An 18,811-nucleotide genomic window follows, 5' to 3' on the forward strand; every position below is an offset into this window, starting at 1 on the left:
AGAATTTGGACAGCCAACTGGGGCGGGGGGGGATGCTTGAATTTGGATTCCTGCATCAAACAGATGGTTGGGTTGATGGTTTAAATGGTCTCTTCTAACTCTGCACATCAAAAAGGGCCGTGGCCAACATCTCGACTCCCCCGCAGACCCTCCCCAACTCTTGTATAGTCTTTTCAGTAACTTATGACTTCCTTTCCAGTACTGGCATCCAATTAGCCACTCAAGAGAAGTGCTCATGATTCATCTCAGGAAAGACCACGTGCTAAAACGAATATCTTCCTTTCTTTCAATTTAAGCAGAGAAAAAGGAAAAGGTGTTAAAGTGCTAAGTTTGTTTTAATGTATGCTGGCAGAAATGGAGCAAAATCAGAACTTTCTTCTTTTTGCCTCACCTATTTAAAATCCCAAACCCAGACAGACACAATAGATATGTTAATAATTCTGCTTTACTGGAACAGCTTTTCCTGGAAACGGTCAATAAAAATACAAGTATTTCCGGCGGTGGCTGCCAAAGCTGATTCTCGAGAGTCTGTCCTATTTCTAAGCATTTCCAGGGCCTTTTTTTTTTTTTTTTGAGCTGTATGGAATTTGGACCAATAAAAGCTTTTTCTCTTTCCTTGGAACTGCATGTCATCCACATTCCCTGACAGTGATAATCATTTGATTATAGTGTCCATCGATCAAAGGGTTTTATGTCCCAAGATATTAGAGGGATAACAATTGGTCTGTCTTCATGGCAGTACAGAAAAGTTGGGAAAGGACAGGAAAGCAATCCAGAGTGAACAGTGAATTGATAAAATTCAAGGATTTGAGAGATCTTTCATACCTGGGTATGAAGAATAGAGCTATCCAAAGTTCTTCAATCACTTTCAGTTCTAGCTTCGATTTTTTGGGGTGTATGTTGTGAATCGCCCCTGGAAACCAAACAATACTGGTTATTGCCAATTTATGATGCTCAGTTAGGGTGAGAGATAGATGACTCTAAGCAGTGTAATATGAGACAAATAAGGTGGTGTGGGGTTTTGTCTCCAGAAATTATTATAATGGATTGATGAAAAAAAAATATTTTCTACCTTGAGTTTTGCTTGTGGCTAAAGCAATCTTGTTTTACATATATTAAAAGTTAGCTATACTCACTTTCTTCTAGTATCTTTTTTGGAAGGGTGATAGTAACTACCACCAGTGGTAGCCCTTAATCCAGCCTTACTCCTGGACTGAGGATGAAATGGAGGCACCACCTCAGGGACATAGCAGAAGAAACGTTGCAAAGGCATGCTTAAACCATGGTTAGGAGCAAGCCAGGAAAGGCCCTTAGAACAGATGTTTTCTCTGCCAGCACCCACCAATAAACCTTTGGGTTGTTTTGAACACTTGGCCACAAATTTCTGAGAACCTCCTTTCTCACTGTGGGGTCTTCCAGATGTTTTGGCCTCAACTCCCATTGCCCCTCACCATTCTTGTTGGTCAGCACATCTGGACACGAGGAAGTTGGAAAGAGTGTTCCAGTACATCTTTTACCCTAAGCAACAGAATCTATTTTTGGCTTTTAGAACAATGCGAAGTCAAACCATTAGGTAACAGGGTCCTAAGAAGGTCAGTTGGAAATGGAGCAGCATATAAAGCAAAATAAGCAAATAAATAAAATAGTAAACCTTGATGTTCTAAGGCTGTGCCTACTTTCCAGCTGGATAAACTGGCGTCTATGCAGGTTATGGACAGAAGCCTGTCCAGAGGAGGTGGCAAAACCTCTGAACCAAAATCCTTTTGTAAATCTCCACTGGGGTGATGAAATTCTGCTGGTTTTGTTCTGCCAAATATTTCCCTTGTCAAGTAGAAAATGGGACGTGCAAACAGGTCTCAGGGCAGTCTGACTTATCACGGGATAGATGACCCCTTTCCTTCAGTGCCCGGATGGTTTGGCATTCTCTGTTCTGGCCATCCTGCTTTAATTCTGAAATAGCCGGGGAGGGTTTTAAAGCCCTGGCCGAGAGCAACTTCAAGTTTGGTATTTCCTGTTGTGAGAAAGCTGGTCTGGGTAGTAACAAAGTGAAGAAGGAGGGAAGAGAGACAGCAACAAATGCAAAAAGATGGCATTCGTCCCAGTTTTCAGGCAACCCCCCCCCCCCCCCAAATCCTTACAAAAACGTCTGAGCAGGAGGGAGAGAATAAAGAGGCAGAACGCGGCTGTTTTAACTGGGGTGTAAAAACAGAAAGAAAGATTTGGACAGCCTCCATCATGTGGATCCCATAGAGGTTACTGACACACAGGAAAGATTATGCTTTGGCACGAAACCTTCCTGGCAGTTGCTGCAGCTTTGAGTCCAGGGTTTTGCTGATCGCAACTTTCCCTGGCATTCGCTTGCTGGTTTTTTTGCTGGTCGCTCAGGCAGCCTCTGCACATCCCTTCCTGTTAAGGGTTGCACGGCGAAGAAAGCCTCTCTTCCCGGTCAGTCAGGACCCAGCTCCCGACTGCAGGCATTCTGGCCTTTTCCTGTCTACCCAGCTTCTCTTACGCTCCACGTCCGCCCCGAACCCGGAGAGCGGGCCTGCAGAGATGTGGTGCGGCTGGGTGGGTGTTTCGTAAGACTAGATTTCCAGAACGTCAAAGCATTCCAAGAATGGAACGCGATTTGCTTGAATAGCTCCTAGGATAAAATCGGTCTTTCCAGGTGTGTCCACGGGGCCTGGTGAAAATAAAAAAATTAAAATGTGATACACATGAAAAAGCAAGTGGAGGTTCAGGTCCACCATCATGGCCACCATCGTGGTTTTGTTTTTGGTTTTTACCACTACCTGGACACCCCTGAATCCTTGTCTATTTCATTCTCCAGTGGTTAGGCAGTGTTGCTCAACCTTGGCAACTTTAAGATGAGTGGACTTCAACTACCAGCATTCCCCAGCCAGCCATGATGCCTGGGGATTTCTGGGAGTTGAAGTCCACTCATTAAAGTTGCTAAGGTTGAGCAACACTGGGCTAGAGGAACATGAGCCAGGGGCGAATTTGCACCCCATTTCCCAGGTTCCAGGAAGGAGAATTGAGGCGAGATCTTTTAAAGGCCAAAAACAGACGGTGGGCCTTGTGGGGCCCTCGTTTTATAATGGAGGGAAGCTTTTAATGCTTCTCCACCCTCCAAAGTAGAAAAGGCATCTCTCCCAGCCTCAAGTTTATGTATTTTGGAGAGAGCAGGCACATTCCTCCCTGCTTGCCAGGCTAAGGAAAATCCCTCTTAGCAACAGCATCAGGAACTTGGAAGACACTCATCTGTGAGCCCCCAAAGCAAATCTCGCTAAATTAATAAGAGCAGTTTCAAGAGAAAACCTTTGTTTCCCCAGTCAAGACATTTGGCTTAGCCAAGTTACAGTATAAACCCCTGGTGATGCATTTACATTATGTGCACACGTACGTGCTGGAGATGTAAGGATGCTTAAGCACTCTCATTTAATTCCCATTTCATTCCTGGGGGAGAAGGAAATTGATAGCAGCTTTAGATGTGCAGTAGGATGATGGAGAAATCTTGAAGGACCAACTAATGGTGGGAGAGCAGCCCAGAATGCACTGAGTGGCCAGAGGTGGAAAGGAGGTTGCCAGGCTAGATGAGAACGCCATTCTTGTATAGATATATAGCAACCTTTTCCAGCAAGCTGCTCTCCATTTGCACTGGAGGAGGAAGAGGAAGAGTTCCATGACTTGGAACAGTGCACAATGATATCTTTAATTATCACAGACCCTGGGAAGGATCTGATGTTCGAAAGCACCAAATCCAGTCAGAATGATCTGGTAGACTGTATGTAAATAGCAACAACAACGATAATAACAACTCATAATCCTGAGCCAGCATGGCTTTTATATTTCAGATGGTATCTGTGCTTTGCTAGCATGTTTAAACATGCCGATTGATGGATGTGATTTCCATGCAGAGAAGCAGTAGAGCTTAGAGCAGGGATTCCCAACCTGAGCAGCTTCGTGATGTATGGCCTTCAACTCCCAGAATTCTCAGCAAAGGCTGGGGAATTCTGGGAGCTGAAATCCAGACATCTGGAAGTTGTCCCAGGTGGGAATCTCTGCTTTGGAGAATACCGGTAGCTAGGGAAGAAGCCCAGAGAAAGACCATTAACTTCATTGCATGCCTCTAAGTTTCCCATAATGCAGTTGGCTGGCCACTGGTCCAAAGTGGGTGCTAAAAGAGCCTAACCATTGGCCTGATACACCAAGCTCTGCCTCTGTTTTAAATTAGCCCAGGGAGGTATGGGAACAGCCACCAAGGCAATTCAAGGCCATGTAATTAATTGTAGACAAGTATGGTGAAGGGCTCAAAGTTGCACCATTTCAAGCATAGAAGATCTTCAAGAAAAGGGGTGTCTGCAGGGAGGAACATCAAAAAAGTCAAGGTAACAGTTGTGACCACAGAGCCAAAGCCCCACCCTATTTTTACATACATTGTGTGGAGTGGGGGTTTGATTATGTAGACACAACTGCCACCATGACATTTGGACCCCTCGGTAGATGCTCCTGTCCAGAAAAAGGCATCTGGTCACAATGAAACAAAAGGGATTCTGGAAATAAAGAAGAAGAAAAAAAACTAATAGAGAACCCACTACATCCCTACATGATATCTGGGGGCACAGGATCAGCTGAACTCAGCTAGGAAGGACCAGAAGATGCTCAGCTGGGTTCCTTTTCACCTGGGTAGAGTTTTGATGGACCTACAAGCTAAGGATGTTCCACAGTTCTATTCTGCAGGGTTCTGTGCAAGATTCAGAGCAAACAAAAGAAGAAAGAAAATTCACTTGAATGCAGCCAATTTTCCATCACTAGAGCTTTGCCTTTTGATCAAGGATTTTTTTTTAAAACTAACAGGTTCTGTAGCTTCCATAAGTCTGCTTTAAGAATCACTGTACAAGCCTAGATGTAGATATGTATTTCCAGTTCAAGTGTCTGGATATTATGCTCTGCTAATTCACTGGGAGATCTTTTGATATGGGCTCTCATTAAGGAAACAGATGGGAGAAGCAAACACACTTTGGTTCAGAGGATAAATAAAACCCAGGAAGAGCTATTTCCTAGGAAAAGTTGACATGAACTCCCAAAAAATGTCTAACTTTGTCTGGTAACCATTAAGTGAATGGCTCAAGTAAACAATGATAGGCCAGAAGATTTTTTAAATTTAGAGGAGCTCTTGACAACAACTTCTTTCTATCCAAGGATTGAAAGCTTTAGTAGTTCAATGTTTTCTCTCTTTTTAGGAGGAAGATGATGATGGGGTTCCCAAGAAGAAGTGGCCAACGGTAGATGCTTCCTATTACGGTGGGCGTGGCGTTGGAGGCATTAAGCGAATGGAGGTAGGATAGTCCCCGTTTCTGGTTGCCACTGAAGGGGAAATTCCCCGTGGCCCAATGCATGCATGGAGACCACATGGTCAGACAGAATACAAGGGTTCAGCCCCTTAAAGGAGGGTTCAAGCAACCTTTATATAGGAGTAGAATAAATGCTGATCAGTAATGATGTCAAATGCCAATCGTCTTGTTTTTTATCACATGAGTTAGATTTTCTGATTATAGTGAGAATACACAGTTAATAAAGTGGAGGTTGGCATGGGTCAGTTTTTGTGGTTAGTTACTTCCTAGTTCCCATTGAAAAATACAAGTGCTGATTTAAAGTAATTCATAAGCCGGCTATTAAGGAGGCTTAGTGGAGTTCAGGGGCCCTGGTAGTTTGGAGGTCTTGGTCTCAGGTATTTGTTTTACCCCTTCACCACCACAAGCTCTGCTCCCTGCTCCAAAAACTCCTCCGCCAAGGATTACGATGCTGCATTGGCCCCAAGAGTTGGTGCCTCCGCAAGGGCAGAAAAGTCAAGGTGGTGGAAGCAACTGCATCATTGAAGCCCCGCCCCTTTCTGCAGGCAGGGCTTTGGCCACGCAGTTGCGGTTGCCATCTTGGCTTGTTGGACCTTCCCCATACACGCCCCTGCCTGCCGGAGCTCATTCCTGCAAACACGGGAACAAGGAATGTTTGGGCTCCAAGGAAAGGCCAGAGAGGAAAAATGTACCGTAACTTTTCTTTCCCCCAGTATAGTTGCCATTTGGATGATGGAAGGCATCCCTACATTTTGGGAAAGAAACAATGCAGGGTTTGGTCTCATACAGTGTAATGGATCTTTGCTTGGGGTGCAAAATAAGGTCGTACAACACTTTTAGGCCAAGGTTCCCCCTTGGCCTTTGAATGCTGTGACAGGGATAAATCAAAACCTGTTTGTTTTCACTGAATTTAAAGCAAAGGAAATCTAATCAGTTAAATAAATTATTATGTAATAATAACGAAAATATTGCAATTCACTATGACATTTGGAAGGGTTCTAGGGATCATCTCCAAGCTTTAGGGTGGTGGACTCAAGGTTTTTTGCTAACATGTTGCTCCGAAGCCTCCAGATGTGATCATTCCATTTCTGAACTCGCAGAGATCAAAGGGTCTCTGAGGCAAAATCCATGTGGGGCGACCCCTCCTCCACCTCTCCTCTAGACACCTCTGGGCTGGAGCCATCGGAGAAGAGCTTGAGGTCAAGCAGGTGGGAATGTTTTTTTTGCAGGTTCGCTGGGGAGAAAAGGGATCAACCGAAGAAGGGGCAAAGCTGGAGAAGGCCAAGAATGCGCGAGTCAAGATGCCAGAACAAGAGTATGAGTTCCCAGAGCCAAGGAATCTTGGAAACAGCATGCGCAGGTCCTCCTCACCACAGAAGTGGTATTCTCCTATCAAGGTATGTCTCTTTGCTGCTGGTATTATGGCCATAATAAAGACATCATGCATGTTGAGACATCACCGCACAAGTGATGTAAAAGAAAGCATGCATGACCTCATCCTAGCTCATCACAGTTGCCTGTGCCTTAAATGCCCTCTCTTCCTTGCACCTTCAATCCTCGGTAGCTTAGGTTAAGTAGGGAGAGGAAGACTATCCACGAAAATGGATCGTATTGACCTTCAGTGAATTTGAATTTCAGGTTGATCTCTTTTTCTAAAATGTCAAAGCTAGCAAGCTAGGCTACCTGGCAGGCTGCTGCAGTTGTCGACGGGAAGCTGCCTCCTCTTTAGCCCAATCACTAAGCACTAAGCACTACACCATGAATATGGGACCCATCTAAAGGGGGTTCTCAGATGTAAGGTGGCTAAAGTCAATGGGCACCCACAACTGAAACCGTTCAAATTTCAACGAATAATGAAATAAATCAAGGTGGTTGGGATGTTAGAGACCTAGTGTGATGGCTTCTGGATGTGTTGGGCTGCAGCATCCATCATTCACAGTCAACCGTATCTGCTTATAAGATGGGAATATGGCTCCCTGGGCTTGGACTAAGCATAAAATAGTTCATTTGATACTATGATATCTGTATGTTGCTTGTGAGGTGAGGAAGCAAAAATGGGAGGGTGCAAACTAGTTCTCACACTGTGGAATTATTTCATAATGACTTCATAGCTTTCCTAGAATCCACTTACTTATTTCAGTTTTTATGTCCCGGGAAATCTACTCTTGAAGATTTTTTGCACCGCCAGCTGAGGGAAGCCTGAGAGGTATCACCATGTTGTATGATGTGGGGCAACAGCAGAAGACAGTGTGTTGCTGCCCTTGAAACAAGTACCATTTTTCCTCCCGCTAGCTAAGTGTCTTTCTTGCCCCTTAGCTGGACTTATTTTTGGAGCTGAAGCCTGGGGGGGGGGGGGGGGGGAAGCAGAAGCAGAAGCAGAAGCAGAAGCAGAAGCAGAAGCAGAAGCAGAAGCAGAAGCAGAAGCAGAAGCAGAAGCAGAAGCAGAAGCAGAAGCAGAAGCAGAGGAGGAGGAGGAGGAGGAGGAGGAGGAGGAGGAGGAGGAGGAGGAGGAGGAGGTTGGAAAGTGGTTGGAAAAGAGAGAGTTAAACATCCCCCTCCCCCTGAGGGAGCTTCTCTGTCTCTTCCCCTCACCCCACTCACTTGCAGTAAACTTATAAAATAAACTTGGATTTGGAATCCTCCCCATTTCCAGCCTTAATAGAATCTAAGGTACGAGACAAAATATAAGAGCGCCGTTTGCAAGCCGGCTTCCACTTCTCAGTGTGTTGAGCCAAAACTCCTGGCCATGTTTGACAGTCTGCAAGCAGAGTTAGCCAAAGAGAGAAACACAGAGAGAAACCCCCTTGGCTGGAAAAGGGTTTTTCTGTTTATTACATCAACATTTGATTTAATCTTTTGGTGCCCTACCACCCATCAATTCATTCAGCCTTTTCCCCCCCAAAACAGCACAGAAACAAGCAATGATTGTGCACTGTTGTTGCATATAAAACAGCTCTCCAGGTGAGTGTGTGTTCATGCACAATGGTTGTGAATTCGGCAGCAGGGTAGGGTGTCTCCTGTAGCCTGTTACCTCTGGACCCATCCAAGGATTGATCTGCTTCTGGATGCCCTTTGCTGGTGCTCAAGGCCACTTCACAGCATCATCACAGAATGGGCAGGTGATCGTCGCATCTCCCTAACTTCAGGGGTGATTTTGACAAGCTTTTTTCTTGTTGTGGGAGAGAGGACGGATGGAGGACTGCCAGTGCACATGAAGGACATCAGACTTCCAAAATGTCTCCTGAAGTTGGCACTACGAAACTAATATGACAGAACTTTGCTCTTTCTCAGGTTGTAGCACATTTGGTTAGCCCCACTTAAACTCCCACCCCTCTCTTTTTGGTGGCATTCCCATAGCACCCTAAACCAGGGCGGTTAAAGACCTCCAGGCTGCCAAGCTTGGTTAGTTTTATGTTGGGTGGCTTTGTGTGGCTTACTGCAGGGGCATCCCTGTGGCAGGTCCAAAAAGTGAAGATGGTGACTGCAATGATGGATGACTGAAGCCACACTCCTTTTAATGGGCATTGTGGCTGAGACCCAATTCCAAAGCCACAAGGCTTTGCGCATGCTGTTACAACCTCCATCTTGACTTTTTGGATGTCTTCCCTGCAGACACCCCAGCTTAGGTTGCCTAGAATATGGACTACTCATTCATTCATTCATTCATTCATTCATTCATTCATTCATTCATTCATTCATTCATTCAAAATTTAGTTGTCCCCCCCTCTCCTCCAAAGAGCGGCTCTTCAAGGATCATTATCATAATGTGTTCTCAGGCAGATTGAAGAGAAGCAATGACATCACTCGTGTCATGACATCCTTACAAATGATATGACCCTGATGGAATTTCAAATTATCTGAGTTGTGTCATTTGCGCAATGATGTCATGGCGCATGTGATATTACTGTGCTTTATGCTGGATGCCCACATCCAGCACAAAGTTTGGTTATTTTATGATTCATTATATAATGCAAATCCAGAAAATGATTTAGTTCAGTAACTAGGTGTTAAATGTGCCGGGTGAATGGAGTCTTCTCTTCTAACAATTCTGACACCAAGAGAGCATGCAAGGGCCACCTTCCTCAAGGAGTGGCCATGAGAGAGATGCTGAGTCAATGAAGATGGCACGGGGTCCCTCGCCAAGTGAAGCCCATCAACTCTAAGAAGAACCTCAGTGCTGCCAGTGACCTCACTGATGTCCTTGTTGAAAAATGCAGAAAAGCATTTACACGAACATGTTTTAACGTCCTCCTATCAGCCCTTTGGGATGAAAGACTGCCCTTTCCAAATTCCAGTTGGATCTGGAGTATGGAGCACTCTGTTGCTCACCTGCTGATGCCCAGGCACCTGAAACAAGTCATGATGACGTCACGCGCATCATGGCCTCATCCCACAAATAGTGCAAGTGACCTAATTTGCATCATTTGTGTAATCACTTGCCCCTTCCTGCCCTCCTCCCCATGGATGCTTGGGCCCCCCAGCAGTTTCTTTTGCCCTACAGCTAAGCCAGAGGTGACCTCCTGGACATGCAGGCAGGGCCAGGCCCAGATTGGTTGCGTGCGTAAGGAAACTTTGCTGGGTAAAATCGGAGCAGGGTTTGTTCTGCAATGGTCGGTATCTATTTCCTTCAGAAATGGAACCTTTCGGTGTGCCAAGGCGCATCCTGGCCCATTTTGTAGGAAGAGATAATCTGTCTTTCTCGGCCTTATTTCATGGGAGAAATCCTGAAGCAAGCAACCGTGTGTGTCTGTGTGCGTGTGTGTCTGGATTCCCACCAACGGCGCTTGCCAGGTCTCTATGGGCTTTGGAATTCCATAAATTTGTTTGGAGACAGCCTCCAGTCCACCACCCAGTCCAAAACCCTAATGGATAAAGCTAGCTAGGATGGTTGTTTTTTGTTTTAAATGTTCTCTAAAGGCTGGTTAACCATGGCCCACCCCTTCGTTCCTTCCCTGTTAACCAGTTGTGTACTTGGGTTTTTGAATTTAGGCTTGCCATGTAAATCTTGATGAAGAATTTCACCCAGCACTGAACCAGCAGCATTGCTTCCACTGCATGATGATCACGGTTATCCTAAAAACGCCAGCATCCTGTGCCAAGAAAAGCTGGATTTTGTGGCGTGCACAAATTAGGCAATCTTAGCACATCCACATGCTTTTTCCTTACTTATTTTCTTTTGCTTCTGTTTTTTGCTTGGCTTTGCATAATTAATTCTGCTTCTGCCAGAGCTGGGGAAGAGCAAGGAATTGTAAAGGGCCCAAAAGCTCCTTCCTGAACCACTGGAAACTCAATCCAGCCACTTACTGCGATCTTAAGGCCCCAGTACTGTAGAAGGACTAGAATCTTATTCCTTTAAAAAAGGAAGAAAAATAAACTTGATATTCTTGGGTAGCTGAATTCTGTGCCCAGGACCAGCAGGTTTTCCCATTTTTCCTGTGCGATTGTAGCATGTGTCCACATGTTAGCCTCCAAACTAAATTCAAACTATTTACACGCCCTGGGTTCACACATCCTGCTAAACCGCTGTGTGTTTTGCTTTCATTTTGGCCTAGTGTATTGTGCGAAGGCAGTCATTATGGCTTGTGTGGCTTATGACAAAGGGCCTTTCCCTGTTTGCACTTAGCTGTGGCATAAACATGCCCTGAGCTCTCCTTTTTATTGCACTGTAAAGTTGCCTTCATCTTCTCCCCAACGCAGACCAGAGGCAGGTGAAGGCCAACGGTTTTGGAGTTCAAGACATGTTTTTCCCCCTAAAGAGCCAACAAGCTGACATGTTTCACCAATCTTTTTGGCGGTGGCATTGTGAAATGACTCGGTGATCGGCCAGCTCCCATTGGCCACTCTGGGCCAGTGAAGGGATGTCCCCTTCCCTTCCATTTGCAGGATGCTGTCCTCCAAGGTTCTTCTGCCCGGACCCTGGGAGAGTCTGGATCCTTCAAACAGGCTCTTGCCCTGTATCCAATGGGCTTGCAAGCTTCCCAACTGAGAGACCCGGAATAGCCCAGACAGCAATGGACCAGTTGGGGAGCTGGACCATGAAGTGGGAGAAAAGGAGCCACCTTTATCTCACATCATGGTGCAACCCCACCACCACCCCACCTCCATCAACTATGGCTTGGGCTGCTTTTGACTATGGGTCAGTGGTTGGTCTTCTCATGTCTGAAAGCTGCCAGAACAATTGCTGTCAGCGACACAGTGGTGCTGGGCAATGTGTTCTGCTGCACCAAGCAATGTTGTGTGTACCTGTCAGCTGGAAGGTTGGGCTATTGTTAAACACTGGTTTAAGAATGCTAAATCCATGTTTATAAGTAGCCTAACTAACAGGTGACAAGTGGAGGAGGGAAGATTGCATAGTGCCATCCTGGAGCCCCTTTAGTGGTTGTCAACTGTTGGACTAAAACCTCACAAGTCCAGGCACCTGCCAAAACTCACAACTCATCCCAGTCCACGTTAAGGAGAACAGCTGGTAGACTTTTCCCCATCACCAGATGACGTTTGGTGGGAGGGGAGGGAAAACAAAGAGCTGGGAGAATCCACCCATCCCTGTCCTTAATGTGCTCTGTACACTGTGAATAAGGACAGCACCGCTGCCATCAATGCGCCTGTGTCAGGATAGGACTCAACAGTGGGGGCAGCAAATTGCAAACCCCTTCTGAAAACCTTGCCAGGAACACTGCAGGGACTGGTCCAGGCAGTCACCAGGAGTCAAAGACTGGCTTGAAGGCACAGGCACACATGAGGGATGGATGAAGAGCACTTTCAGTGAGACTTCAAGAAGAAGCCTTAGTATATTTTGTATATTTTGTGACTCCATTGGGTAGTGTTTTACTCAGTGAAAGATGGTTGAATAAAACACAGTCATAGGCTCCAGGGCCATACGATGCCCCCCAGTTGGGGGTGGGGGGTTCAAAAAAGTGAAGGTAGCATCCACCACCATCTTGACTTTGACCCCCGGTGGAAGTCTTGGTGCTCTTTTCTGAAACCTCCAACCCTTATTGGACACAATTGCTGGGAATCAGCAACAAACCTTCTTGCTGTTTTGAGCTGGGGAACCCCTCAGATATCTGGCTCTGCCCATGTTTGTCACCTAACCTTGTCCCCTTCCAACTTTGCCTCCTCCCAAATGGTGTGATATGGCTGCCAGACATCAAAAGGTTGATGGGGTAATTTACTCAATTATGGTTTAGTCAACAAATGATGGTTAAGCAAAGCATTAATGTGAGAACCGGTTAAGCAAAGCATGATGTGTGAACCAGGTCACAGTTTACAGGAGGTGAACAATCAGTCTACATCAGCATTTCTCAACCTTTTTTCGCCTGTGCCCCCACTCTGACCTTGTTTTTCTCCTGTGGCCCCCCTATCCGGGTCCCATTCCTAGATGTTGTATGGACATGGGACAGTAACCGGTGCATTTTCTGGCATCAACAAGGCAGTATTTGCAGTAGAATACCCTTTGCTTTTCTGTGGCTCCCTCACCATGTGCCATGACCCCCCATTACAAGTTTTTCACATGTAGCCCCCTTGAAATATTCTAGGGCCCCACTGGCCTACATCAATAGTATTAGATGGCCTCCGGTTTGGGATGATTTATGGGATTCCTGTCCCAAGAAAGGTGTTGAATTAGATGACCCATAAATGTCCCTCCCAACACATAAGGGTTTTATGGTTCTATGTCCTTCTCTTCTACAAGTATCTTTTTTGAAGGCTTGGCACATTTTCTTGCATCTCCAAGTATTGAAAAAATGCCGTAGCAACAAAGAGAAATTTGGTACCAAAATCACCTTCTGGGATACAAGGCCTGGTTTAAATTAAGCTTTGCAGACTAGTTTTATGATGCAAGAGCAGCCTGTACAAATATGTTAGAAATAAGAGACAGCAAGGAGCCCGGTTTTTTTTTTCCTATCGAGATGACTTTCCATTGTTGTTTTCTCCTTTATAGTTAAGAAATCTGGAATATCGCTATCTTGTCTTATTTTTTATCCACATTTTTTACCCACATTTGTTTGAAGAGTCTTAATGGATTGACACGGCCTCTTCTTTTTCAGAGACAGAATTGCAGACCCACAACTATTGTGGGACTTCCACGATGGAGCAGGCATCTGACATCTGCTCTCTCGGGTGTCCACTGCAGCCTGTGGGCTGTCTGTTATAGCGCAGAAAGAATGAGACATGCTCTCCAGAAGGGCCTGGGCTCTCATCATGCATACATTTATCACAATAGTGTCTGTGGCGTGCAAGGGAGCTATTCAAAGAAGCCACAGCCCTCCCACTTGAGCAAGGTTTCCAACATGACTTTCTGTGCAGGCCAGTTGGCTCATCATAGTGGCCAATTTGCTTCTTGGGCTGAATTTGCTTTACAAATGGCCCCACGACCCCTGGAGTGACCGTTAGCTTGAGTGTCCTGCCTGAGGAGCGGACCTTATGAAGATTGACCACCAGCTTGTTTGAAATTCTCCATGTTTGTGGGGAAAGGAGGAAGATGCACATTCTGTCTCAAGTGCTTGGTGAAGGGCCTTCTACCCCTGGAAGACCTTCAGGATATTCCTGTTGGAGCCGGCTGGGGATCCTTCAAATCCAGCATTCAGGGTCATAGTCATCAACCAGGAGGAGCCAGGAAGCTCACAGGCATGCATGAGAGGGCAATGGCTCTCCTCCATTGTTGCTTCCTCACAACGTTTTCCTTTTGTACTGCATGTTTTATCTTATTGTTTTCTGCCCAAGGATGGGGCAGGATATAAATACTGGAAGTCAGTCAGTCAGTCAATCCATCCATCAATCTAATATTTGCAGGAGTATATTATGAGCTTGGCACTATGATACCACTCCATGCTGGATGGACTACACAGATCAGATTTCACTTTGTGAGAAACCAGGATTTGTCTGTTGCCGTGAATTCCTCCGTAGGAGCAGGCACAGAAGGCCATGTAAAAAGGGAGTCAAAATGGCTTAGAGAGCCCTCTCCAACCTGGTGCCCCTTAGAAGTGTCAGGCTTCAACTCTTCACGTTCCTTCCCAGCCTTGTCAGTGACTGCGTTGATGTGGAGAAAGTTAAATGCGTGCACATATCTGTTCCCCAACGAAGAGTCTTAGAAAGGCTCAGAAGGAGACCCCTCTGTTTTTGGCACATGGATGGGTGGTGTATCTTTTCTCTTATATGCGATGGAAGGTGTGTTCTGATTTCTAATTTTAAAACATGAATGAAAAAGATGAATATGTTTTCGTCCACTGGGACTGCTGTATCTATACAAGCTGATTTGTCCTGTGCCAGCCATGTAGCTAAGAGGATGGATGACACCGTTTCCTTCCTTTACAGGGAAAGCTGGATGCCCTCTGGGTTCTTCTGAGGAAAGGTTACGACCGGGTGTCCGTCATGCGACCACAGCCAGGCGACAAGGTACTCCCCCCTCCCTTCAAGGGGTCCACACTGGGGAACACAACCTTCAGCCCAGGGCTGCGTACAACCTCCAACACTTTGGGTTCACCTGCAGAGTCCCTCTAAATCAGTGTTTCTCAAGTTTCGCAACTTTAAGATGTGTGGATTCCAACTCCCAGAATTGCAGCATTTAATATGGTTGAAGGGGGAAGTGATGAAATATATGGGGAGAAATTGCATGTATTTATAAATATACTTACAGAATATTTAATTTAGAAAATATTTTAGAATATTTAGTTATTTAAATTAAATTCTGATGCATTTCATACAGTATTTGGTTTTCTCCTGCTCCCAGCCACTTAGTGGAATACGGCCCGCTGCTCGAAAGCCAGCTGTAGCCCTCGGCCCCAAAAGGTTATGCGCCTCTGATGAACACGCACACCCAGGTTGATAGCTGTGGCTACGTTAGATAAGAACCCATTTTGGTGTGGCTCCCCGCAGAAAATCAAAGACTTGGTGACATCAGTTTGTCTCTCTGTAACTTAAAGGCAAAATGTTGTTTGATCGAAGGTGGCTCCAAATATTTGAAACAATGGGTAAAAGTGTGGTTTTCCGGCTTAGAACATTGATTTGGCGTTTGGGATTTTTATCTGGTTTAAGGGTGACTAGAGAAAGTCTCTGTGGCGAGGGATTTTCGGCGGTTAGGCGGTGTGTTTGCCAGAGAATCCGTCTCACGGCCCAAGAGCTGGGTCCCCGGGCTACTGTTTGTCTGAATCTGCATGCGGGATGTTTCCTGTTCCTTTAAATTTTGCTCCATGGAAAAGCTGGTTAGGATCCCTCCGTGACAGTGATATAAGAAAGGGATGATGTCAGAGTTGAGGCTCAAGAGATAGGAATGCCGCTCCATTGGAAACCGTGCCAAGCGTCCGTGATATTTCTGCTTCTGAGCTAACGTGTATTTTCTGTAAAGGGGGCGGAATGTATTTTCGTGCCTTTTCTATAAAGTGAGCAGAAAAACATGGTGTATAGGAAAACATGCATTTTCTCTTTCTTCTTGACCTCCCGCAAATTTCAAGGGCTCCGATAGAGATCAGGAAACAAAATCGGGTAGCTCAGATTAAGGGGCATTAAACCATTCATGTTCCAGGTTCAACCCTTTTCGCAATCTGAAACATAACTATTGCTTGGAATCTGCGCTGACCCAAATTTTGGAAGCCGTTCGCAATTAAAGTACATGTAGGCAAATATGATATAATTGAGACAGACTATTTTGTTCAATTGTCACATTTAAAATAATACACACAAGCTTCTCTCTCTTTCGCTCCCTCTCTTTCAAGAAAGAAGTAATTTTTTACTCAGCTTCCCAGTTTTCTTTTCTAGATTCTTCATCTCCCCATTAGAATTTTGGGTTTGGTCAAAACCTGGAGACCCGTTCCTCCTTCTTGGCAATGCCCAACATTCAGGAAGTCCTGCACCCATTCACAAGTCCCCTATCTGCCCTGTCTCCCAAGTACCTAGACACAAATATCCCTAAATAATCATATTTTCTAAGGACAACAAGAATTCTGCTTCTGAAAATTATTAAAACAACAACACCCAGCTGAACCACCTTCAAAGGAAAACCTTCAAGCTTCAAAAGTACCACAAAAATGCTCGTTCCCTTTCACCAGGAGGCAGTTTTGCTTAGCAAGCATGACAAGAAGTTTCCATAGATATAAACATAACATAAAGGAAGAGTTCAAACTCCCTTGGGCCAGAAGGTTGCCTACGAGGTCAAAATGTTTGCTAGATGAAGAACGCAGATCAGATTTCTCTTTGTGAGAAACCAGGATTTGTCCGTTGCCGTGAATTCCTCTGTAGGAGCAGGCACAGAAGGCCATGTAAAAAGGTAGTCAAAATGGTTTAGAGAGCCCTCTCCAACCTGGTGCCCCTTAGAAGTGTCAGGCTTCAACTCTTCGTGTTCCTTCCCAGCCTTGTCAATGACTGTGTTGGTGTAGAGGAATGGAAGGTGACCCCATTGTTAAGGTGGTATTCTTCTGAATTAAACTAAGGTCCACTTAATCCAGCTTTCCATTTCCAGTAGACTATTCCAGAAGGACAATTGGAGCATTAGGTCTTGTTCTTCAGGTTAAGAGCTGCCCCTGGTTATCCTGGCCAATGGCAAATGCCCAGGAGGGCCTCCTTGGTTTTGCTTTTACCTGGTTAAAAATCATGTTTCCAGATAAATCCTCCACATTCCATTATCACCAACATACATCTTTCATTTCCCTGTCAACCCAGTTATACATCACCCACTGTGTTATCTGTACAAATTAAGAATGCTCTGACTTGTTCTGCTGATTGCAGAAATAGCACACACAGGGGCGTGCATGAGATGGGGATCAGGATATTCTGATGCAGGATGTTGCTCTCAGATCTAAATAAAAAAGTCAACAACTCAGCGATCATCTTGGGCTTAGAGCCTGTGTTCTCCATACATGTCCCAAGGGAGCCCAGGACTGCCCACCAGCAGAAGAGCCTTGTGCACCCCCCCTAGGGCCAAGTCATTCAACCCTTCCTCTGGCCATATGCTTCCATCCTTCAGCCTGGCTTGTTAAGGGAGACATGTTCTTGCTTCGGTGGGGTATTCCCTCAAAGACATGCTGCTCACAGCTCAGCACTCCTCTTTCCATGGGTCCTTGGCTAATGATCTCCCCTTGACTTCAGTTCCTCCCCTTGACTGGAGAACCATCCTAGAGCACTGCCACCAACCTTTCTCAACGAATTATCAGACAACAGCAGTGTGATTTTCTTGAGGTTTTTGGAAGAAAATAAGTAGAATTGGAGGTTTACCCAAGCTATTAATGCTTTAATATCCCCCAGATTCAAAAAAAGGGGGTGCAGAGGTCAAAAGAATCTGCAGAAAATATAATTTTGAAAACTGGCCCAGCCAGAAATAGATTGCCCACGCCGGCTGCATTGCACATGGGTTCTTCCCACCTGGGGCAGGGCTTCATCTTCTAGAATCGCCCAGGCAGGCTGTCTGGTGCCAGTGATGGAAGGAAATAGCTTGGCCAAGGGATGACTGGGAGGGGGCAAAAAAGTCAAGGTGACACCCACAACCATGTGACCAGAAAAAGGGGCAGAGGTTCAGTCACTGGTTGTGCCCCCCAGCTTGACTTTTCTGACCCACCCTCCTGCAGCCCCCCCTGGCTTGGCCAGTTGTCAGAGGCAGTCAGGACTGGGGAGATGTTCCTCACCCGCTGGTTCCCAACCCTCGCATCAGGGAGGCAGGATTTTTCTCAGTGTTCACTTCTGATACTGCTGGTGAAGCACAGGGCAAATCATTTCTCGGATGCTAATTTCCAAGGAGAGGGCCAGAAAAAAGTTGTGAAGCGTGTTTCCTTAGCAAAGGTTGCCACCAAGCACAGCTGCTTGCAATCAGACCAAAGGACGCTGGGTCACATGGTGGCTTATGGTCAGCTCCAAGGGACAAGGTTTGCAATTTTCCCTGCGTTAATGAGGTTATTTTTACTTTCAGGAGCACAGCCCAAATGCCCACGTGCCTTCCCCACCTTAAAAAAGAAAGGGGTGCCTTTTTTTCCTCCATAACAAGATTATTAACAGGATGGGGAACGGGGCCTTAATTAACGTGGCAAGAACCTCTTACGGAGCTCTGCCAAGCTGTGTTTTGCATCTGCATGATAAAGACTGGCTTTTTCAGGGGCCCTTACATGTCTTCCAGCTCAAACCTTCTGGGGCTCTTAAAGCTGTCAGAAAACTGGTTATGTCTCCCTTCCTTCCAGTGTTTACTTAAAAAAAAAATTGCTAACAGCACAATCTTGCATGAAAAATAAGGCATAGAAGGAGTTACATTACTAAGGGCTGCTATTCTTTGGTGTGTATTAATTAATATTCATTACTTTCTATATAAAGTACAGTCCTTGACATGTCTAGCTAGCAATAAATAGAATTGATTGGATTTACCCCCAGATCATGGGTAGTGCAGGTCTTGTGATGGTTCACAGATACGTGTTTTAATGACTATTGGGGTAAGTATCAGTTTTCCAAAGCAGCATTATGCCTAGTAGAGGATCCACAGGCCT

At 45.5% G+C, this 18,811-nt stretch overlaps 1 protein-coding gene across 1 annotated transcript in view; it reads left to right on the forward strand.

Annotated features, from left to right (window-relative positions):
- ANTXR1 (ANTXR cell adhesion molecule 1) overlaps positions 1-18,811 on the forward strand; it is a 163,680-nt gene that overhangs the window by 126,766 nt on the left and 18,103 nt on the right. Inside the window, exons 15-17 of the mRNA XM_088151989.1 lie at positions 5,244-5,339; positions 6,584-6,751; positions 14,667-14,747. Coding sequence (XP_088008115.1) covers positions 5,244-5,339; positions 6,584-6,751; positions 14,667-14,747 — 345 coding nt within the window. The remainder of the gene's footprint in view (positions 1-5,243; positions 5,340-6,583; positions 6,752-14,666; positions 14,748-18,811) is intronic.

The sequence above is a fragment of the Python bivittatus genome, unplaced genomic scaffold (genome assembly GCF_059951505.1).
Source record: "Python bivittatus isolate LINGU-HERP-01145 unplaced genomic scaffold, Pbiv_v1 ctg000680_np1212, whole genome shotgun sequence".
In the NCBI taxonomy this organism is placed as follows: Eukaryota; Metazoa; Chordata; class Lepidosauria; order Squamata; family Pythonidae; genus Python; species Python bivittatus.